This window comes from Strigops habroptila, chromosome 9 (assembly GCF_004027225.2).
Source record: "Strigops habroptila isolate Jane chromosome 9, bStrHab1.2.pri, whole genome shotgun sequence".
Taxonomy (NCBI): Eukaryota; Metazoa; Chordata; class Aves; order Psittaciformes; family Psittacidae; genus Strigops; species Strigops habroptila.
This window is the reverse complement of record NC_044285.2, coordinates 25,721,300-25,744,981: the sequence shown is the minus strand read 5'-3', so window position 1 is coordinate 25,744,981 and position 23,682 is coordinate 25,721,300. Positions and strand designations below refer to the sequence as shown.

At 46.2% G+C, this 23,682-nt stretch overlaps 1 protein-coding gene across 3 annotated transcripts in view; it reads right to left on the bottom strand.

Moving 5' to 3' along the window:
- CAPN6 (calpain 6) overlaps window positions 1-23,451 on the bottom strand; it is a 60,816-nt gene extending 37,365 nt beyond the window's left edge. Inside the window, exons 1-3 of one of the 3 annotated variants that reach the window (XM_030497282.1) lie at window positions 23,105-23,451; window positions 12,509-12,594; window positions 11,583-11,757 (exon numbers count right to left, since the gene is read on the bottom strand). In XM_030497282.1, the coding sequence (XP_030353142.1) occupies window positions 11,583-11,747 (165 nt within the window). In that variant the 5' untranslated portion in view covers window positions 11,748-11,757; window positions 12,509-12,594; window positions 23,105-23,451. Of the gene's footprint in view, window positions 1-11,582; window positions 11,758-12,508; window positions 12,595-19,405; window positions 19,488-23,104 lie in introns of those variants that run through there. The other 2 variants (XM_030497284.1, XM_030497283.1) reach the window with 2 other exon arrangements.
- Between the last annotated feature and the right edge of the window lie 231 nt (window positions 23,452-23,682).

The following is a 23,682-nucleotide window of genomic DNA, read 5'->3' as shown; positions in this document are numbered from 1 at the left end:
AGACTTGAATCCCAGCCACTGCCAGCAATAACAGCCGGGATGGATTAAGGGAGTTAAGAGATCCCTACTTGTTAGTTTGGCTATGTGAAAGGAGTCCTTAGGGCACCGCACACAGCTCTGCTCACTGCCTCTCTAGAAGAGCAAAACAACCAAGAAAGGAGGCGCTTAACAACACATCTGCAACAGCCCTTTGCCTTTCATGACTGCTCTGTCCAGTAACTTCTCTGTGCTTGTCCTGGTTTTGGCTGGGAAAGAGTTAATTTTCTTCCTAGTACCTGCTACAATGCTGTGGTTTGGATTTAGTATTGAGAACAGTGTTGATAACCAATGTTTTAGTTGTTGCTCAGTAGAGCCACTCCAAACCACGGACTTTTCAGTCTCTCATGCTCTGCCAGTGAGGACAGGCATAAGAAGCTGGGAGGAAGCAGAGACAGGACACCCGATCCAAACTATCCAAAGGGAAATTCCATACAACAGAATGTCATGCTCAATACAGAAACTGGGGTAGTTGACTTAAGCCACTGACCGCTGCTCGGGTCAGCAGGTGGTGAGCTGTGCATCACTTGGTTCTTTCTTCCTTGGGTTTTATTCATCTTTCTCGTGCTCCTTTTCATTACCATTATTACATTTTACTTTGTTTCCATTATTAAACTGTTCTTATCTCAACCCACATGTTTTACCTTCTTCCAGTTCTCCTCCCCATCCCAGCGGGGGAGCAGAGTGAGCAGCTGTGTGGTACTTCATTACTGGCTGGGGTTAAACTACAACAGTGCTTCTTGGACCCATCTTCTAGAAGAGCAGACAGCTGTACTGTCATCTGGAATATTACTATTTTCCCATCACTAGTCTTAGGACAGGCAAATACTGACTCACTTCAATGAGAAAAACAAAATTTAAATCCCCCTTACAAACCTAACACCACTCAAATCTTACAGCACAGATTCTGGGTCTCTATCTGCCTTCAAAATGCCACAGATCTGCCCTGATGTGACAACACAAGTCTAAAGCACTCCTTCATCCTTCTTCCCACTGCACCATTGTACTTCCCAAGCCCCTGTCACATGTCCATGTATGTACATCCATGTATGTCCCATCCTGCTTGCTCTGGATGGGGACCTGCGAGTGTGAAACACTTGCAGTAATAACAGCCATTGGGACCAGATACAAGCTTAGTGCACAGTGACTCCTGCACCCACAGCCTGGCATAAGGGCTTCATATTTATATGGAAAATTGGGTTGGTGTTGTCACATGTGGAAATGCTATTGCAAGTGAATCAAGATTTCAAGTGAATCAGGTTGCTGGGGGCTTATATTGGTGAAATTTATAGCTGTATTTGGAATTTATATTGCTTCACCTTTAAAATATCCTCTCTAGAAAAACGCAATCAAGTACAAAACAAAGGATTCTTGCAGGATCCAACGCACAGCAAAATTCCAGAGACAAGCCTGTTAATTATTACTTGGAGGTTTTGGTGACAGAGGTTACTTCAGAATGCTAACAGGCTAAATCTGCAAACAAAGCCAACACACGTTTTCTAACCCAAACCTCTGGCAATAACCTGCAATTAGAGCGGCTGCTGGAAGATGAGGCAGGACTCGCAGCAGAGCACGTCACAGCCACTGTGAAAGGATCAGTGTTGTGCTGAACATGAATTAGCACATCCTGGGCACTTCCATGCAGGATGCTCTCCCATCCAGGCTACTCCCTTTTTACTGTGATCAACGTAATGGGCCCTCAAGAGCTTGAGGAGGGATATCTTGTGGCAGCTGTCTCTTCTACTCTGGCAATAAAGGCCCTTCCCTTTGCTCTACAGGAGTTGACTTGTAAGAGATCAGCTAACAAGAACAGATGAATAATAATGTTAAACACAGGGGACTAAATCATATGTTCTTCAGTGCCTCCTTTGGAGTCTCCCTCTTTCCCCATGTTGTGAGGTGTCAACCATGTTTTACATAGCTCACGGAACAAAAATGCTCCTGTTTTCCTTTTTTCTAGGCAGCTGGGGAAAAAAAAACACCTCCCAGTTGTGAAACACACAAGCACACTCCCCCCAAAACCCCACCTTTGCCATTTCTCACCAAGACCCATGGACTGCATGAAACATCTGCATGTAGCTCATAACCTTCATCTGCCAGGCTGCTGCTAAAGGGTATCAATCTGGTGCTGGTCTTTCCTTCTGCTCTTAACTCACTTTGGCTGCCAGCTCCTTCCACCCGATTTCTGAGGCAGCAGGACACAGCACATCCCAGATACAGAAGCAACAGCACCTTGATGCAAGTCACTGGGTACCCTTCTGCCTGAAAAGGATGACACTCATCTGGTCTCTTACCTCCTTGCTTCTCAGACAAGTACCTGTTTTACCACAAACTCAAAGCAAATCACCATAAGAAGAGCTAGAAACACACACACACTCAGACCTAGTTATGGTGCAAGGCAATTATGCTGATCAAATCCTAACAGTAGGTCCTGAAGCACAAAGACTAGACAAAAAGAGCTGGAAAAGCTGAGCACAACACTCCTCAGAACACCTGTATCCTCAGCTACAGCACCACAAACAACAGCAGTCTGGGTGACTGGCCTGGACAGTTTCCTTTATTTCTGCATATAATAGGAGGAGAAGGACAGAGGAGCAGCCAGGGAAGGGAGAAACACGTGAAGGTGCATTCCCTTGTAAAGGGACAAGTCATTTTCCTTAGTGCAAACAAAAAAACTCAACACCTCAAAACCTGAGGAGAACATAATAGTGGGACAAAGAAAGAAACAAAACAAAGGCCACAATGTTTTCAGTGAATTGCTTGGCCAGACACCATCAGAACATGCCGTTCCAAGCACCTCAGGAGATGAGCAGGGGAAGTCCCTTTATGGCTGGAAAATGTTTCCTTGCCTCCAAGAAACAAAAATGTCAAGAAATGTTTCATTTTTATTAATGTATTTGGGGAAAGTTGCAACATTCAAGCAAAAAGTAAAGAAAATGCTTCAACTGAATCTTCCCCTCAAACACCTGCCTTTTTCCCCAAAGGTGTTTGCTCCATCTCAGCAGCCCGGAGCAAAACCAAGTGCTACTCACTCCTCCTGACCATTAACATTTCCATCTACTGGTGTAAATGATCCAAAGCAACCGATTTCATCAAATAAGACAACAAAAAACAGATTCTGAATCCAACCGATCCAGAATTACAGCCATACAGTAAAGATGAGACTTGTTTTGACCTGGAACTGAAAGACCTTGCCCTCCACTTTCAGACACCTACTCCTAGTAGCCAAATTCCATGGGGCTTTCATAAACCCTACTGCTCCAGTCTGTAAATCACCAGGATGCAATATCAGCAATAGGCGAGATGTATGGAAAACTGCTAACTCCACTAAATGTACCCCCACTAAAACTATAAAGCTCTTCAGGCAGAATTTTTAGCCTCTCCAACACAAAAACGAGGTTCAGAGGCCAGCACTAATTTTACCCTTACAGAAACACACAGCATGATGAAGTCCTGCCTCCACCAGGATCTCAGTTCATTGTTAACATCACTCATGTTCACCCAACACCCCTCCACTCCAGCTCAAAATTCAACCGAACAACCTGAAGACAATTCCACTTAATTGCAACTGCATCATCTTCTTGGGCTCCAACTGCCAATCCCTGCCATGTGAATGTGCAGTTGCCAGGGCAACGGGTGTGAAGAGCATGCTTTTGTGTTGCCACATGCATCTTTGGGAGCTGTGCCAAGGTCTGAGCTCCCACAGCTGGGATGGCTTTAACACCTTCCTCCCCAGAGCAGCCTGTCCATGCCACCAGCATGGGGTGAGAGCAGCCAGCCCTCGGCAAGTAGCTCCTTCTCCTCTGCAGATCCACACCTGCATGAGCATGACAGATGGCTGCAGCCAAGCCCAGTGTCACCCAGCACAGAGGATGCTCTAACACTTCATCAAATCAAGCGTTCAGCAGCGCTAGACTTCATTTGCAGGAGGTTATGGGGAACACAGCTCATTGTGTACATGGCTAATGAGGAAAGAATAGATCGTTTACCACCATTTAAAAATCATTTTCTTCTGGTGGTTTCCTGTCTACCTGTTACGTCCCCTCACCCGCCCCCTCCATACTAACAGAAGGTTGCACCAGAGCTACAGGACTACATGTTCTTCTCTCCACCTCCACAGTTCTAACCTAGAAAACATGATGAATGTGTACAGAAACCTTCCCATCAACCTCTCCAAATGCCTTCAGTGCGGACTGCTTCCCAGAGTTTAGTTCTTAATTTCCTTCCTATTTCGTTAAGGTGAAGGGTTTAAACTTAGGTCAGAGCTTTTTGCCTATGACCTTTTACACCTCTCAAGCCTGCAAGGTTTATGCTCTTCTGTAAAAAATTAAGGTGCACTCCAACCCTTCCCTTGGCTAAACATACATGTGTGCACGTATAAAGAAACATCTGACAATCTTTTCCATAGCAGAGAACAAGCTGGAGCTCAAGATCATAAACTAAATCTGCTTTTAACGGCAAGTAAAACTATTTGTAACAATGTCAAATAGCCTCCTGCTACTGCACTCGTGTAACCACAGCTAAGTGCAGCATACAAAAATGCCTGCTAAAATGATAAACAGGGTAATCCAGGCAGTCTATAATCCTCTAGGAGCCCCACACAAGATTTATTTTACATTAGTGCAAGGCTGAGTCCTTGGTCCTTTTCTCCTATAAACATGTTCCAGAGAAGCACAACAAATGTGTGGCTCTCCCAACTACAACCTGGAGCCACCTCTGTATTCCCATTAATGCTTCCACGTTTGAGACACATAAAAGGATTCGTGATCTCCCTCAAAACTCAGCAGAGGCTCACCACCACACTTGGAAACACATTTCCTCACCTCTCAGATTCAGGCACATTCCATATGTGCCAGTATTTCAAGCGCAAACACAAATGCTGCAGCACACAGGGCTTTGGTGCTCACCTGCGCTTCAACAGGAGTCAATAACCACCACCACCAGAGAAATGTGGACAATCTGGGCACAGACAGGCAAGCAAAACTCAAAACTTTGGCTGTTTCAAGAAGTATCCAGCAGCCTTTGCAGAATAAGCCATATTTTCACAGAAGAACAATAATCAGTTCCTGCAAAGCTTGAGAAGTGCAAGGTGGGGAAGTATTTCTATTCCAATTAAGCAAGAGCACTGGCATTGCCTCCTATTTTTAACTGGAAAGAGGAGGCTGAAGGGAGAAAAAAGCATGTTCAGATCTGGAAAACTGATCAGTAGATCAAGAGCTATGCTCCAGAAGGGAGCAGGGGGGAAGGGTGCGTGTGGGGAAATCTGGCAAACCAGAGAAGTGTCACTACTCACAGGGGCTGCTGCAATCAAAACCGGTTTGTCACACAGAAGGCAGCAATGTAACCACACCGTACTGCTAAGAGTTCACACGGCTTTGCCGTGCCAGTTTGTGGTATTCCCCTTTAATCTCCCCTCTCCTCCAGCTCTGGACTGTCCCCAGGCCCCATCCTGGCAGATATCCCAGGGTGCAATGAGCTGTCACTGTGCTCCGTGCCCTGAAACTGTTCTTGCACTGCTCAAATGCAGAGGCAGTGCCAGGATACGTCCCTCTTCAGTACCTCTCCTGCAGGCATTACTGACTCTGACACACAGGCCCAAACATAAGCAGATGTCTCTGATGTTGTTCAAAGTCAAACTGGAAAACAGGGTTAGACTGCAGCAATGCAGCTACAGAAGAGACAGAGGAATCAAACGATGAAGCCACGCATGATCTCTGAGGGGCATTTAACCCGGGCATGCTTACACCTAAAAGCCAACGCTTTCATGACAATCATTCCACAAACTTTATGGGATACTGTTAAACAATCAGGAGGACTGATTACTGTGCCCACAAATCCTGTCACTGGGAACGTATGTGGAATAAAGAACATTAATGCAAAACCACATAAAGCTAACCCAGACTATGTGCCCAGGCAGCATGCCCCGAGCCCCCTCTGCCTTCCAAAGGAGGGCAAAAATCTTCTAAGACAGGTATCGAGGCAGGGAAGGTTTCCAAGGTCCAAATCAGCACTTGCAACTACGAAGATGTTCCAGCTCCTGAGACAACTGATCGTTTTCCATCAGTTGGCAGCAAAAACAAGCTGGTGCCACCTTCAAGAACCATGTGCAGGTGCAGAAGTCAGAGCTCCTGAGTTCTCTGCAACCTCAGTCCCCCACACTGCCCTAGATAAGCCACCGACCTGCTCATCCCACACTTCCCACTTTGGGAACTGGGGAAACACTTGTTTATTCCTATTGCTGTATCATTAGAGAACACGGTGCCTTATTTCCTGGTCCTTTTCACTTGTATGGTGATAACCACCACAGAAAGGGTTGAAAACTGGTGAAAAGAGTGGAGAATCAGGCCCACGGCATGCAGCGTGCCATGAGCATGCAATTCTCCACTTTCAGTCACGTATCTGACCTTTGGCACCAGCGAGTTAACAGGGATTTAATCAAACACAGCAGCAGTCCCTCCTGTGACCTGGAACTCCAGAGGGTTTTCTTGGGAAGCAGTTCAGCAGTTACCATCACACAGCACTTTTCTGTGCTGCCTTACTGAGAAAGAACCAGCTCTGTCTTTCCACACAAGGGTACAATCATAGACCTTCCATAAAGGGAAGATGAAGATGCAAGCAAAAACAGGGCTTAGAAAGAGGGTCAAGCAGGGAAACCAGGAAAACACATAAGACTAATCCTATAGGATCAGACTATTATTTTCCTTTATGAATAACTAAAGAACATCACTTATCTGTAAGGAAAGCTTACCCACTCTTTCCCCACATGCATGCCTGCCCTGGTTGGGGGATCACTGCTATTTGTTTAATGCTGACAAAGATGTCTTTTGGATTAGACACTTTTTGCAAGGTCAGTGCTCAGTGACAAAATTGAGACAAGCCCAAGGTTTAGCCAAAAATAAGACAGAAAATACCCTTTCAGCAATGACTGTCATTCCTGAGTATTTTCACTAGAGCTGCTTGCTGCTAAAAGCCAATGCTGACCAGCACCACCACCATGCAGAGGCACTGTTTGCCCTCAGCAAAGGGTTAACCAGTATAGGTGGCCGAGGACGTCCCAGAACAACCAGAGACAGTGTCCCTTTGTGATGGTGTGGAGCAAACAGAAGAGGGAAGGACATACCTCAACTCTCATGTGATGCAAGGGGGTCAAGTGCAGGTGCTGCAATAGGATAGTGGGGATATGTTGACCCCAGTCCTCTCTCAGTGGCAGCCTGGAACAGCATAGAGCAGTGGGAGCACCTCCCCATGTAGTGTTGGGGGGCAAAAGAGGGACTAAGCTGTACTTCATAAAGACATGTTACAGCAAGGAGGCTTCCTGCACACTGAAGAGGTCTAGAAGATGCTGCACCTTTGAAATGGTCATGCTCAGCTCAGTTACTATTTTAGAGGTGGACAGAGGAACTCAGACGTTAGCAGAGTCCCACATTCTAAAGCACCAGCAAAGAATTCATGTTGTTGGCACCAACCCCTGAATGCACCCTCTGAATTCATGGTTGGCAGAGAGCAGGCACTTGTGGAGTATGATTCACCTCAGTCTAAAGCCAACACTTCAGGTATGTCAGTTCTATCACACACTGAACACATCGATTCCTCTCCACTGCCTGTAACAGGAGCTGGTGGTCACTGTCCCACATCAGATATCCATTACAAGCACCCAACCTTTGGGCACAGCAAGTCCTGCCCAAGGTGCCAATAAACTGCTGTGGGCACCCTGCACCCAAAGAAACCAGGGCCCACTACTGCTCACAAGCAGTGCTCAGCACTCTTATTTGTTGGATGATCTTTCTGTAACAACATTTCTCCTCGGAAAGCCAGGCCATCCCAGGGAGGCTGCACGGTAATTACACAGTGCCTTTTGTGCTCTCCATTTCTTAATACTGGGGTGCCACAGAAGTAACACTGCCCCATCTTTGTTCTCTTTCCCAAAGAGACTTTAAAAGTACAAAACAAGTAATTAATGTCAGATAGTTAATGACCTATTGCTGCGAGTCTGACTAGAATGAGCAAACAGAACATATTTAACATTGCAGGTGCAGCTCCAAGGACAAAAACAAAGCAGAAGAAACCCTTTATCCCTCCTCCTCTTTTCTCTCTCTGACTTATACTCCTTTTTCCATTAGAGCAGAACAAAACCCTTTTAACTACACAGATACTCTTCTAAGCATTTTCTCTGTCTGGCCACCACCAGCCAATTAGGGTAACTGAACAAAGCATGAGCATATTTGAGAGCTGAAACTGAAATACTAGCTTCCACCTCTCCTCAGAATAGCTTTAAATTCACAGATCCCAAATGTACTTGTTTGGACACCAGCAACAGCAGCCACATTCCCCAGCTCTGTGTGCTCTGGGCAGCACTCCCTAACTGCTCACACAGCTACACAGGCTTTCTAAAGCAAAAAGCTGCTTGCTTGTATTATTATATACAAGTAGAAGCACCCAGACAGGCTATCCACTGCCTACGTGGATGGTGAGAAGACAGGAAACAGGGTATCACCATTTAGTTCCTTCACATTCAAGATGCTGTATGAACATCTGGGGATAACTGGGGGAGACACAGCGGTAGTTTCTGGGTGAGCTGATGAGGCAAGATGACTAAGTGACCTACTCAGGATCTGTCTCAGTAGATGACAGTTCAGGCCTTTGCCTTATGCTCACATTGCAAGGCCATTTCCCTCTCCAAAAAAAAGAAACACTCTGGAAAGCCCATCACTCCAAAAGGACAATTAAGCATTCGGCCAGTCAACTTAGAGTACAATATAGCTCCACATGGCAAAGAGGAGGCAACCCATGAACAAACATTGGGAAGTAGATCCTCACCTCTGCTCTGCTGCACAGATACAGGCCCCTCTTCCTCAAGATGTTCTGTCAGGCTCACTGTGAGAACTTAGGCAGCTTCCACCTCCTTGGAGCAAGGAAGGCAAGCAAGGAAGGCACAGCTTTACAACACCACACAATCCCTGAATGACTGAGACTGAAAGGGACCTTTGGAGGTCTCTAGCCCAATGCCCCTGAATCATCATCCAGATCCTTAATGAAGATGTTGAACAGGACTGGATTCAGTATTGACCCCTGGTTGCTGGCCTTCAACTAGACTTCATACAACTGATCACCTTGAATGAACACACAAAAGAATGGCCTAAAATGGCATCCTTGACTAGATTCCAGCTCTTCACATCCCTGATGAAGCACAAAGGCTTTCTCTGACCTTGCTGTGACTGGTTGCGTGGTATTTTCCCTTCTAGGAGGGCCTGAAAGACTCCAATAAACAGGAAAGCACTACAGAAATACAAATAAACCTAACGACTTTGGAATTCTTCTGGTTTGTTTTCCAGATTCATTCTCCCTGATCTTCAATCTCATGTCCGTCTTGGAAAACCGGAAAGCAACTCTTGCTCTGCTCACTAAAATTTCAGTATTGAGGCTGCTGTGAGGAATGACCACCACCAAGAAAACAGGAAAAAAAGGAAAAATTAAGAATAACCAACCCAGTCTCATGCCATCCTGGCAAATACAGCACAGCCTTGGCCAGCCTCATCTGTTATCCCCTGCCACAGAGGGCAAGGAACAGCACCAGCTGCATATGAAGATCACACTGTCATTGGCATCATGTTTTCTAAGAAGACACACAAGTTTGTGCTTCCAGAAGGCTTACACCAATCCCAGAAATGGGCATGGGTGAAATAAAGGACAGATTCATCACACTTAAGGGTAAAAACACTGTGTGCACTTGACTAGAGGCTTCCACTGTCCTTTTCATGACACTTGTCAGAGCACAAGAGCAGATTACGCTTTCTGATGGAAAGCCACGTTGTCAAATTTGGGAACGATTTTGTGTTATTCTGAGTTATCAGCTCATGGCTGTGAACTACTTTAGAAATGCAAGGTACGTGAAGCATAAAACCTCAGAGCAAACCAATTAACAGACCCCAATATTAACAATTTGAAATGTCTAGTACATTAGTCACAATTAGAAGCAAATTGCACATTTGTTTTCCTGGTAAGAATGCTAATGAAAGTGGCAAACAGATATAAGCATTACTGGTTGTGTACAGACAATAGCTGTTCATTTTGAATACAAAATCACTCGTGTGGAATCGAGATTTTATACAAGTCAAAGGCAAAATCCACAGACACAATATCAAAGGAAAACTCTCCATTCCCTCTGCGTAAAACTTGCTGCTAAGATTTCACCAGAACCTCTCTGAAACATGGCCAAGGACAAAGTTCACCACAAAACAAAGTTTTGCTTAGACACCTCTTGGGAACTCACCTTCTCTGCTCTGCATCAGCTACACATCTGTGTAGAGTCCTCTCTTACATTGCAGATGTCATTCAGAGCTCTTAAGACCCAGATGTAGCTGGGCTTTGTGGTTCCAGTACAGCTAATACAAAAGGTAACCTGGCAGCCAACTATACACACATGGTTTCCTTTTATTTTTGGCACTATGTAGAGAGCAAACTACCTGATTCTGGAAGCACAAGCTAGTTCCCTGCGGAACAAAAATTAACCCATTTGCTTTGACCAGAAAGTGTGTATGTGCTTATAAGGAGGACTCTCAATTCACAGCATTGGTGGCAGTTAGAAACATCTAAGCATGTTTTTTAGTGTAACAAGACCACTCCACCAATGATGGCTTGGGTTTGCTGCCTCAGATAGACCCCTTGCTGTGGCTCTTCTCTTTCCTACTCTCTCCTCCAAGAAAAATTACACATCATTTGTTTATACATGTAAATGATCTGAAATTGGAGAAATTCCCCTTGGTGCTGTGAGATTTCCTTTCCCCATACATTTTAATAAGGACCATGTTACTCTGAAAACATGCAGAGAGCTCTAATAATGAACAATAACCCAATGTTATTATTAGAATTGTTTCCAGTATTCCAGGCAGGAAGACACTATCTATTCAGTTAGTAAAATTTTCTTTTCTGTAGTGTTTTTGCAAGGGTTGTATCTAACCTTAAAAACAACTTGGTGGGGCACTAGAGTGGGTATCTAAAGCTCAGATGTTATATTGCAATTACTGTGTGTACACACCAGGCCCTCAGAAGTGACAGGTATTGAAGAGAAACTTCAATTAAGAATCTCAACACCTTGCTGAAATGCCTCTGTCAACACAGCAACCAAGACAGGTCCATATCCACAGACTGACCGAGGAAATGAAGACTTTAGTCACAATATATTCCTGTATTGACCTACTACCTGTATTCTTAATTAATTACTGGTATTCTTAATTAAATAGAGGGCTGATTTAAATATCACTATGGCTGGAATCACCTCCCACTGCTACTTGTTATTAGAGAGCCATCAAGAGTAAAACACACGACTATGCTGCACAGAATGCTTTCTTTTTGTCTTTTTACAGTAAGGCATAACTTTGATTTTGGACAGCAGTGTGACACAGAGGGGTTGCTGTCTGAATCACTCTCTGACAGGAAATGAATGGAAAACAGGAGGGAGAACATACATAACTGTGTTTTAGTACAGAGAAGACAGAAGGAGCAGAACAATACAAAGAGCACCTCCTCACAAGGAGAGCATCAGTTACCTTTGGGCGCTTCCACTCAACTTTCCTCCGTGATGCTGACTGGTAGAAAAGGGACTCATCTGAGGCTGGGAACTCAGGATCTTCGAAGAGCCGTCTCTGCTGTGTACACTGACCTTTCAGCTCGTGGTACTTCTGATCTCTGAAGAGTTGCACTGATGAAGACATATCTTTCTGTCTAGATAAGATGAATATTGGCTTGTGTAAATTAGGAAGGCTCTTTAAAGTTCAGAGATGATACCACTCAGTCTTTAACAACAGAGCATATAACTTGTTCTAAACAAGATTAATTACTGATTTCTGTTAGAAAAAAAATAGATTGTTAAATAGTAGACTACGATGGTATTTTTGGCTGAACAGAACTCTTATCAGGCAAGACATTAGAGAATCCAGACCAGGCACAAAACCAGCATTTTGCTTTGTCTAATTGACTGCAGAGGTTACAGAGTGGGGCTCTCAGTCTGTACCATGTGCAAAGGGCTGGACCATCTTTCAGGCCTACATTCTTCTTCTGACTACTAAAGCTTTAATTAACTACTTCAACTCTTCTGCCTAAATAAAACCAAAACCAGATTTCCACAGTTCTCCATCTTAATTCAAATGACAATTATTTGGCTGGTATCATTGTCTTTGAACTTCATGTTATATCTCAGGGAACTGAATTCCCAGAAGTAGCAAATATTAAGAAACAAACTCCCAACAAAAAAAACCCAAAACAACTTGCTCTCAGGCCTTAGTTCCCAGAATTGTGACAATGTTAACATGGCAAGTTTTTGGTCATAGCCACACAGCTCATATAAATTACTTAAAGACATTCTGCAGATCAGAAGTCAACTACAGAAATCATTCAGCATAGTTTGAAGTCTGGGGGACATGAGGGATACTACTTATATTTCAAGGGAGGGAGTGGAGAGAGTATCTGAACTTACTCTGTTTGGAACACTCCTGTGTGTCAATTCCTTTCCTCTTCCTTCCCACCACGGGTTTGAGACGTATCTTCCCTTCCTTGAGTTACCTGCAGCAATAAAAGACACAGCTTGTCCTGAAGTCAGATCATAAGAATTAAACAACATGCATGCAACAGAGCACAGCATCACATTGTCCTAGCAGCCTCCTTGCTGTGTGCTGTTGCAGTGATCTCAGATCATACTCCTCAAGCCACTCGCAGCACGAATTGGATGAGATTCCATAGATTTCCAGAAAACTAAACCAAGCTGGGCACAAGCCTTTCCAGGCACACAAGTGAGCACAACAGGAGAAATACAGAACAACAATAAGGAACACTTGGAAATGTTGCATTTATCATGGTCTTTTTTTCTCGTGAGTGAAAGCTGCTATGGCCAAAATATCCTAAAGGATGGTTTGAACACCATGCCTCTCTTCTCTCACTCCTTTCCACTCCTGCCCCAAAAGAAATTAGATGGTCCTTCAAGGATGACAAATGCTGCTGTCACGCCTTCACTCATGGGAATGAGGAGAGTATTCAGGAATGCTCTTCTACCTTGTTGCCATTCTTGCACCCATTCCAAAGCCTCCTAACCATGTGCAGAGTAATCTACACCTAAGGGTAAGTACCAGATGATTTCTACCAGCAGAATTTTACAGGGCAAAAAGATACGACAAAGAACCAGTTTATTCTTGATATTTCAACCAGCCAAATCTTCAAATGCCAGCTCATTCTTCATCCTTTCTCAGGGCTAAAAATCCAGCAGTAAATGTTGATACTGTGCCATTTTTAGCAATTTCCCTTTTCTTAAGGGCATTTTCTTGTTAATTATCTCCCTCAAAAAAAGAGAGTCACAAGGCATCTCACTTGGCAGATGCCTCCCAAGACAAGGCAAATAGACCTGCTTTCCCCCACAAAACAGTTCTTCAAATTCAAGTGCAGAGCAACTTCTCAGTTATACAGAGACAGTACAGGGAAAAAGAGAAAAAATGAAGAGTTTGGCTAATTTGGGTGGCTATGGATTATTTCATGGTAACTGGCATTCCTGCTTATTAACAATTCCCCCTGTGTCAACTAACATTCTAAACCGAGCCTACTTTCAAGATATGCTTGTTTTGAAACAGCCCCTGGGTGATAAGGCTTTCAGCTGTCACTGCCTAATTCATAGAGATAGGTCTTCAATGACCTCATTTCCCCACCCTTTCTCCCCTTCTATCTGCTGGATTGGAACACAAGTCCTTCCAGGATTAACACCCCGTTGCACAACAGCAATGCACAGAATGTGGCCATAAAGCACAGCACGTGAAATCCAGCTGCTCCCTGCCTCACCCTGGGCTCTGCGGGGCAGTGCTCGCCAAGGGGAATGCTGGCAAGGAGGAGGCTTCTGCCAGGCTGCCAGCCTGCTCTTCTCCAGGCTCCCGGTGCCATCCTGAGTGTGTGTCGGAAAGGGACACAGGCTCCCAGGGCCCGTCCAGCCTGGCTGCTCACTGCTTTGCATCCACCCAGGAGACACCGAGCTCTGGAGCTGAAGTCCCACCATCATCCGGTGAACCAGCAGGAACCCAAACCGACCCTTGTGAAACACAACAGAAGTCTTTTTCGTGTTGGGAAGTCCACAGTAAAGAATCTAAATGCAGTTTCTATACAACAGCCTCCTGGTTTGAGCACTGAGGATGGAGGGCCACAGCTGAGCCCCTCCTCTCCTGGGGTGTTCACCTACCAGGACATGGGCCAACCCAGCCAAGACAGGCAGCAGGCACCAGGCTCCCACTCCAAGGTTTAGTTTTGAAGCAGCTCTCAGTTTTTGACACTCAGATGAACATCAGATCTAAGAACCACACTCCCTCCTCCTTTCTCGAGTTCACATCTGCTCTGCACCCAACAGATTTACCTCTGCTTGGGCTGATACTCGGTGTACGGTTGCACTGAGGAAACACCAAGCAGGGCTTGGCAGCAGCTCTGTGCAGGGCTCCCTGTGCCATCATGTGATACAGTGAGCTGTGCTCAGTGTAAGGAGGGCCAAGAAGCACGGTCCTAAAAATACCCCCCCCAGTTTGTAAACGCTCTGCTGCTCTGCAGAGAGAAAGGGACCACTCCAGGGGAGGCACCAAAGAGAGAGGAAGGGGAAAAATCCCCCTGAACAGCTCTACAGGCCGGCTGTTCCTGTGGGTTTGGTTTATTTCCTCTACCACATACAGTTACAGATTTGCTTTTTGTCTTTCCCAGCCTCCGAGCTGAGCTCCTCAGCACTTCGCCTCTCTCGGCAGCAGACCCCAATGTTTCTACAGCACCACGGCAATCCCCCTTGATATCAGCAGTACAGGAGGTCCCACATCTCTCAGCTTTCAACCACGGAGCTTTAAAGTGTTTCCCTGACCATCTCTTTATCCAGTGAAATTCCTATTTTAATCAGAAAAGGGATTTCAGCAGAACAGCAAAGACAAGCCAGTACAGATCTCCTTTCAATAAGGCTCTACTTGCAGAGTCCCTTCCTCAGCCTGACAACAGCAGCATTGCATTTTTACTTACAGTTAATACTCAGAGATGCTTCCCCCCATCAGAGCCAGCAAGAGTAAGGCTAAATCACATTCAACACGGTGGCAAATACCAGCTCCTGGCATTATTAGCAGCCTTAAATTAAAGGGACCTTCACTGGAAATCCAGTTCTTCGCAAGCGCATTAAGATGAGCGTCAAGGATTATTTCCACTACCCAACAGTATTCCTTTACACCCACATTTTCCTGTCTTAACCTTTCTCTTCCCCAGCTGCAACATAGAAGATCCACAACAAACAAGACTGACTTAACAGTCCAGACAGGCGCGAGGGGGAAATTACATCCTCGCTGCCATTAAATTCATGCAATAAGCACACAAAATCTAACAGAAGTAATCTCTTCTCAGCCCATTTTTGTTACCCTGCGTAGCTAAGCGACACACAAGGGTAAAGGCAGAGAAAGAAGTTACTGCAGCCGTTAAGAGCACCCCTCAGCAGCCAGCTAGCTTGCATGCAAACACATCCCTCCTGCTCCCATCCCTGCAGGAGAAACCCAGCGCAGAGCCGGGTCTGCCTTAACAAAAACCAGCACTTTTGGTCCCAGCAGCACTGCCAAGCAGCTGCACTGAACCCTCTGTTCCACATGGAACTCCTCTTCAAGGAAGAGCCGGGCGTGTTGTAACACATACATTTTATCATGCACCCCACTTTTCTGTCCAGCTGCAGGGCTCAAAGGAATTTCCGTGCACAGCACCAGGTCTAAAAGGGCAAAGTGTATTTGAGCACAGCTCTGAACATGAAACTGCTTCTTCCAGCAAGTGGATCCTGAGATGAAACTGTCCAAGCTCAAGCACACCCCAGCCTCACAACCACAGTCCTGATGTTCCAGGAGCTGCTGTCTGGGAAGACCATGGAAAGATGCCAGAAAGGACACACAAAACGCATGCCATGCTCTGGGACAGCATCCCAGTTTTAAAGATTATTATCCATTTGCAGATACCAAGCTTGCTTTTGTTTCATGCAAACAATAGCCTTACAAATAATAACCACCAACACATGGTTCTTGGGTTTCTCTTTTGTAACTGCATTTGTGCTTCTCTTGACAACACACAAAACCCTCCCAGGTCTAAACTCTGCTATTTCAGTACTGACTTATCACCAAACCTCAAAGCCACCGTTTGGACTGTGACAGCAAAACAGGGATTCAAGTATTTAACTGTTTGCAAACATAGTTTACTATTTTCCTAAACATCTCTTTCTCCAAACTCATGGCTTGCTTCACAGCAATCATCAGTGGGTGCTTCCCAAAAAGCAGCCCGGCAGCCAAAAGCTTTAAATTACTTTGAACTGCTTTTCCACAAAACTAATTAAAGGCACATCCAGGGCTCCAGCTGGAAAAGGTTACTGCCGCCTCTTCCCGTGCAGGATGACCACGGGTCTTTACAAAACAGTGACTCTGCAAGTTTGTATTAAGAGCGTGGGGGAATTTAAAGCAGCTGAAGAGCTTCCACTGCACGGACATCGAGGTTCCGTGATGTTAGCTGTTCCACTGTTCCATCAGGATCATCCCTGCCCATAGCACAGAGCATCACTACTGGAGGAACGTGCTCATTCAAGTTCTTTAAACAGCTCAACGCACTAACTGCACTGGGAGTCTATGCTGGATCAGGTATCCTCTCTTCTGCATAAGCCAAAATAAAAGTATAGTCAGTGTAAAACCTATACTGTGTGAATATGCAATTACATTAGTAAGAACGCACTCAATTTGGATCAAATTTGCTGCACAGGATAATTTAATAGCACCCAGTCCAGTATTAACAACTGTGGCCCCAGGGCTTCTCAGTTGTTCTGGATGGCAGCGCCCTCCCTGCTTGGATGAAATACTGAGTTTTCTTGCATGCTCTGGGGATACCAGGATTGTGCAGCATTTGGATTTTTCAACAAAATAAGTTTAATTTGACTATTTTATGGCTTCTGTAACTCGGTACTTTAACAGGCATATAAAGGTTTCTCCATCTAGCTCAGCTCAAGAATTGGCTAAGGGAAGGAGACAAAAGCATTTGCCTTCTCACAGAAGCAGGCAGGGGCCAACACTCCTCCTGTGCAGTTTTTGCCATACTTAGCATAGAGAGGAAAACTCCCATATTTTCATCCGGGAGTACCTGTCCCTATCTTATCACTTCTGAGCAGGGGAGACTAACCGGGCCACAGAAACAGGACTGGACACAACCTGTTTGCTTTCATGGGCAGCATCAGGGACTGGTAGAATCATTTGGCTACAAACCAAAACTTTCCTACAGTTAAATCAATCACAACACTTGTACTGCAAAATCAAGGTGTTTAACCAGGCTTTTCCTTCAGATCTCACTGATGGTCAGCTTGAAAACTGAGCAAAATCAACACCCATGTGTGCATGAGATTACTCAGTGGTAAAATGATGATTTCATGGTCAAAACTACTCAAAGTCCTGGCAGAACACACTCAGAGAGGGTAAACTTTGGCTCTACTTCCTCTCTCCCCTCCTTGCCTTTTCAGTGAGTTTATCCCAGTGCAGTTGCCTATGAAATAACTTCAAACCATTTTCTCTCTCTCCCCTTGGGCAAAGACTTAAAAAGGAATGGAGTCAACAGCAAAGCAGAATTTTGCCTCTGCTCTCTCTCAGAGAGAATTACTTCCTGGTGAGTGCTCTCTGTCAAGCAGCAGTAGCACATACGGCCCCACTGCCTTCAACCAAATTAGAAAAGTGGGGTATTTTACAACCGTGTTTTGTGGGAGGCTTGGTCCTGTCCACACACAGCAAGCAAATTGCTGGGAGGGCTCTTACACCAAGACCCAGAGAGGCTCAGTCAGAGGCACCACTGGAAACCCACAGTGCACTGAGCCGCTCTGTTGTAGTGAGCAGGTACTAAGTTAAAGGCAGACTAAGTCCACGAGCTATAGGCCTATGTGGCACTTACAGCTCAGGCATTAAAGTGGCAGCTTGAGTCAAGTTTTTTAGACTACATCTTAGCCTTCAGGCCCTGGCATTTGGCCTCTGCCCCCACTGCAGATGCTCAAGCCCCTTGTTAGATCTCAGCCAGCACTCAGAAGTTGCACATCCAGACTCTGAGGGTCTCCAACTCCAAGAGCAGCCAGGGTGAGAGTACAAGGATGAACACATGGCACTACAGATCAAAATGTGCACATGCACCTGCAGTAGACAAGCAGATTAAAGTGCTGTTCTAAACAACCATGCACCAGCATCATGAGCACATGCTGCCTTTTCAAAAGGCCTCAGAAGCAAGTACTCACGGTGGTCATTTCTACCTCAGGACTTGCCCCTTGCTCATTTTATGCTGCCACTTTTCTCTGGTGAAAGGAGTCCTGTGTCAGGCTGTGTACATTGCACAGGATACAATCATAGAACAGCTTGATCTTTTAGCTTAACTGTCTCTTTTTAGTGAGGACACAAAGTGGCTGTGGGACACAGGTTAAAGGATATGCAGGCAGAGAGGGTTTTCCAAAGTGCACAGGTATCTGCACAGCGCAAGTTAGATTTGCCCTTGAGTGGCTTCCACCACAGCTTCAAGACCAGCCAGATTTGCAGCTAACTACAGAGGTACAACTACAGTTTTGAGCTTAAAAAAAAACCAATTTCACAGAAGAGATACCAACTGTTACAATTAACATTAAGCCAAGCCAAGTGATCTATAACAAGCTCTCAAGCAAACACTAACAGCAACGTTGGCTAATTCACTCAAGCTAAGCTTTTGTGCTGAAACCTCAGGAAACAACTTTCTTCAGAATTCCAGGATCCCCCCATTCTGCCTTTTCATAAGACTCAGTTTAAAGAAAGACCATGACTGCAAATTAATGGGCAATTCCCTATCAGGCCACTCCATTATTTTATGTATCCACTTATCTATTATTTTAGACACAGTGTAAAAATCTCTTTCACAAGAACAACAATAAAGAAGAAGTTAAATCCCCACTTCAATTTCACCACAAAAGAATCCTCAGCAAGAACAAACAGTATTTTGGGAGATAAGAGACAGTATGGAGAATGGAATTATATGAGCACTGAGATCAAATCACTCTTTATCAGCCAGGCCCCCTTATTCAGTGTAACTGTCAGAGGGAAGTCTAACATCAGATCAGTTATCCCAGAAGGAATGAGAGCAACCATGCTTTTGCAATAAATCACGATGAGCTCCTGGCTCAGAGTTAACACACGGTTAAGTCGCGATGTGACTTTCTGAACAAAAGGTACATTATTACTGCAGTAGACAAAAGCATTTTCTCTCTGCACTGGCTGAAGTGCTCATTACAAGTAAAACAGAGTTTTCATCCTGGTGATAAAGGCGCAGACCAAGTAAACCCCACTTTTCAGGCTACCTCTGCACTTACCTGGCTGAGGTCTGTTCCTGCTCTGAGACACATCAAACTCCAGCAGGACTCCTGCAAACAAAGATCCCCTCGGCTTCTTAACCTGGAACTCTTTGGACTGTACCAAGATCACATCACCAGGGGGGGTGTATGTCGGGATGACCCTTACAGAGTCACGGAAACCCTCAGAGCTGACCCAAAATGCAGCCTTGTTTACTCCCAGTAAACTGCTTCCTAGCTGCAATTGTGGCTGTAACTGCGAATGAACTTTTAAAGGAGGAGATGAGGCGAGGCTGTTTGGCAAGAGTTGCAGGCATCATTTTTTGTATGGAAAACAGGGCAGATTAATGTGCACCATGAAAAAAATTATATTCCTTATTAGGCTGCACACTGTTCCTCACTTGCATAAAGCCAGCGTCAATGTTTCTGCCTCCGTGTGTCCCTTCTGACAATGGCCTGTCCAGGCCATGAAGAAGAGCCACACACAGCTTCTGTGGGACTCACAGCAGGATGGGGTTCTGCAGACCAGGAGATACAGCAAAACCCAATGGGTGGCTTTGTGCCCCTGACCCTCAGTGCAGTGGCAAGCCTGCAGCAGCCTCAGGGACACCTCTTGCACACTTTGTCCTGCCTTGACTGTTCACAGCCTAGAACTGCCCAATTTTGCTGTTCCCATTTCACTTGTGGAGGCGGAAACAACCTGAATGAGAAGAAGCCACAGAAGAGACTGCAGAGGTCGCAGCCTCAGCCCGCAGGAGGCTGAGCAGCACTGAACCAGCTCTCCATCTCTGATCCTTCACGAACCTGCCCAGCCTCACTCAGGCACTCATCCCATCTTGCTTCTCAACCTGTGCTAGTAACACAAGACGTTATCACTTCATGGGGGTTACAACGTAGTTGAGAACCCAGAAAATACTTTTCTTTGTGCCGTGGCAAAATAAGACAAAAATAAATTCTCATCAAGAAATGGCTTTGGTGAGACAAACTTCTCTCCATACTCTGCTCAGCCTCAATTTCCTTTTGGGTGAAGCCTAAACATTTGGATTAATTTCACATGAGTTTTTTCTCATTTGAGGATGATAACACCTTTGTTTTACCCCATGTGGCTTTTATTTATATCTTAGTAAATGCAGTCCAATTTTTGAATAAGCACCATTTCAGAATACATTACAAAATTTCACATGTACCAGTAGTTCTAGAGAGCCTCCCTAATTTGCTTCCTCCATTTAGTCCCCTTTATTTTAGCCTAACCAGTCTAAGTTTACAAATAGGTCCACTCCTTCTCCCAAACCTTGCCATTCAGCACATCTTTTTGCTTAAAGAAGTTTGGCTCTCAGGGGATGAGTTACATCCAGAAAATGCTCTGAAGATGAAATGTTAAGTAGTATCATAAATTTCTGTACTGCAAGGTTCGCTGCAGGACTGTTTGCTCTCCCATAAAGCACTTACCCCCCTTCCTTTGAAGGCATGCTGAAATCTGGACAGAAAGTCCCTGGAATCTGCCACTAGAGTTTTAATATTTAATGAGTAAAAAAGCCCTACATACTAAAGCCACATGTTTTCAATTCATGATTAAGTAGACTAGAGTTTAGATCATAAAAAAAAGCTGACGTCTGCCTATACACACCACGCGCACTGTGATTCATTGGCACAGTTGAGAGAAGAACATGAAAAATCCCATGTGAGTTCAACAAAATTCCACTTTTTGCGAGCTGATAATAAATATTCCCAGTTTATATTGTCATGTTCTCACAGTAGCTGCGTTTGATCCAACGTGAAACACCATCAGGAGAACTTTTTCATACGAGTATTAAATCTGGTGGCACAATCCAAGGATTGTATGCAATTTGTCTGGGCTGAGGAGGATCTCCTGCTGGAAGTCTTGTCAGAAACAGGAATTCCTCTAGACAGGCAGCAAGATGAGCCACACGGGTGGCACCAAAGGGCACTCAGACAGCTCTGGTCTCACTGGAGAACCACAGCAGAAAATGCTCGTAGTTCAACCAAAGCATTCAAAGAGACATGCTCGCGCAGACCGCTGTGGTCTGAAAAAAGGTCTCACTTACTATGGACTGTTTAACCTTCCAACACAGTACCAGAAATCCCTGGATGTTCCCAGCTAAACAGCTCAACAGCTTCCCTGTTGGAGGTGTCCTGAGCACCATCACCCCACAGTCCTCTAGGCTAGTTGGAGGCATCTTCTTTTTTTGGATGGAAAACAGGGCAGATTAATTACACATCAACAACTCTGCTGCATTTCCAGGTTCCTGATTGCTACCTTGCACAGCCTGCTAACACCCTGCACAGCAGTGCCCCACCACTCTCCCTTGCTCTAGAATTGCTGCTTTTCAAACTTTTCTCATGCCAGCACCCTCAGCAGGCAAACAAAAGGCCAGAGCTGGCCCTTTGGGTAAAGGCACCTCACAGCGCAAGTAAACAATAGAACTTGCTCCTTCACAAGGCAGTGACTCCCATACATCTGTACATTTAGCACCCAGCTCTGCACCCCATGCTCTCCCCTGCAAGGGAACACCTTACCATCTGCACAACCCTGCATCCACCAGCAAATCCAGCACCCCTTGGTCCTTGAATCCAGCCGCTCCTCAGGCCCTGCAGCACATCCCAGGGCAACACAGCCAGGGCTGCAGCACTCGGCCTCATCACAGTGCTTCACACTCACAGCTGTGCCTAACACAGAATCACCCACAGCTGCAGAGAGGACACAGCCTGTGCTACAGCTGCACTCATTACATGGCTACCAGAGACTACGAGGGGCTGTTTTGACCCAGGCAGTGTCCTCCAGCTCTGCCTTCCTGCAACCTGCCCATCACCTTGCAGACACACTCCACAGTCAGGTTCTTGTGTCCCACCGGAGCTATGTTCATCTATTATTCACCTGACTCATGGGGCACTTTGTTAATAAAACATTAGGTGGTTTCCAGCAGAGATTCTACTTAAATCTTACATGTTTATTCTACTCTTTCCAATATAAGCAGTTTTGTACAGAGAAGAGCCCCAGAGGCAGAATCTGAAAACTAACCACAACCTACAAAAAGCTCTCAGGTTTTATTCTGCTCAACAACAGCATTTTGAATCCAAACCACTCATCCCTTTCACCTTGGGATTCTGACACTTTCTTCCATAGCATAAATTACAGAAGTGACTGTAGTGAGGGATCAGTCCCGAACCGATGGATCACTCCCAGTGAACCTTCTGCACATCGAGTGAAAGGAAGAAAAACCCCTAAAACAGAGGGCACAGAAGCTTGCAGCTTCATCACCCTCCTGCTGCCTGGGAGTGCTCAGAGCTGTGCATTGCCCCTGGCTACAGAGAAGTTTATTGCCCACTGAGTGTAAAGGGCAGGATTTACCCCCCAACCACAATCATAATTAAAACTTCTAAACCTTGAGAAATAAAAGGCCAAATCCTGCAACTCAGAGACCACAACACAAGGCAGCATTGCCACCTCTCAGGTTCCCTGGCAGAGCAAGATGTGAAAAGGGTGTCTGGAGTTATTTGGAGGCAGGCTGGTCACGGAAAGGAGACTGAGGAGCAGAGGAGCTTAGCTCCACAGCGGTCCCAGCCTGAGGAAATGGCCGCAGGACAAACACAGACCCGGCTGGCCTGGAGCCCTTCAGAGCCCAGCCCTCCTCCAAGCCCCGGCCACAAATGGCTGCGACCTGTGAGCCCCTATCGAGGGGCACAGGCCATGGTACGCACCGACACCTCCTCCCCGGGCAGGGCGGTCGGCGGGAGCCGCTCCTCCATGAAGCGACGGCACATGGGGCGGCCTGGCTGGAGCGGGATCATGGCTGGGCTGAGGGCAGTCCCTCGGCTCTGGGAGGTGGGTAAGGGCACCCCTCACCTCCCAGCTGGGAGCCCCGAGCACCTGTGCGTTAATCAAGGACACCGCTTGCGGCTTCATCGCCCTCCTGCAGCCCCAGAGCGCTCATGCCTGGGGTTGTGAGGGAAGTCCCTTCCGCAGCCGACCCCAGCCCGGCCACTGGGGACGTTCTGCCCATCGCGGCGCAGCAGCCGGGGCTCGGGGAGGGCGATCGAGCCGCCGGCCCGAGGCTCGCCCCGCAGCGGTCACCACTGCCGGGCACCGCTGCCCTCACCGGGGCCTGGGCCGGACGGCACCGCCGCCGCGCACCGCTAGGTGGCGGCCTCGCCCAACGGTGCGCGGGCGGCCGCAGCCATGTTGTGGTGGGCGCGGTGCGATGGCGGGAGGGTGCTGAGGGGAGTGCGGTGGTGCCCGGTCCGAGGGTCGCTTTGGCTCCGGTGCCTGGTGCCCCTTT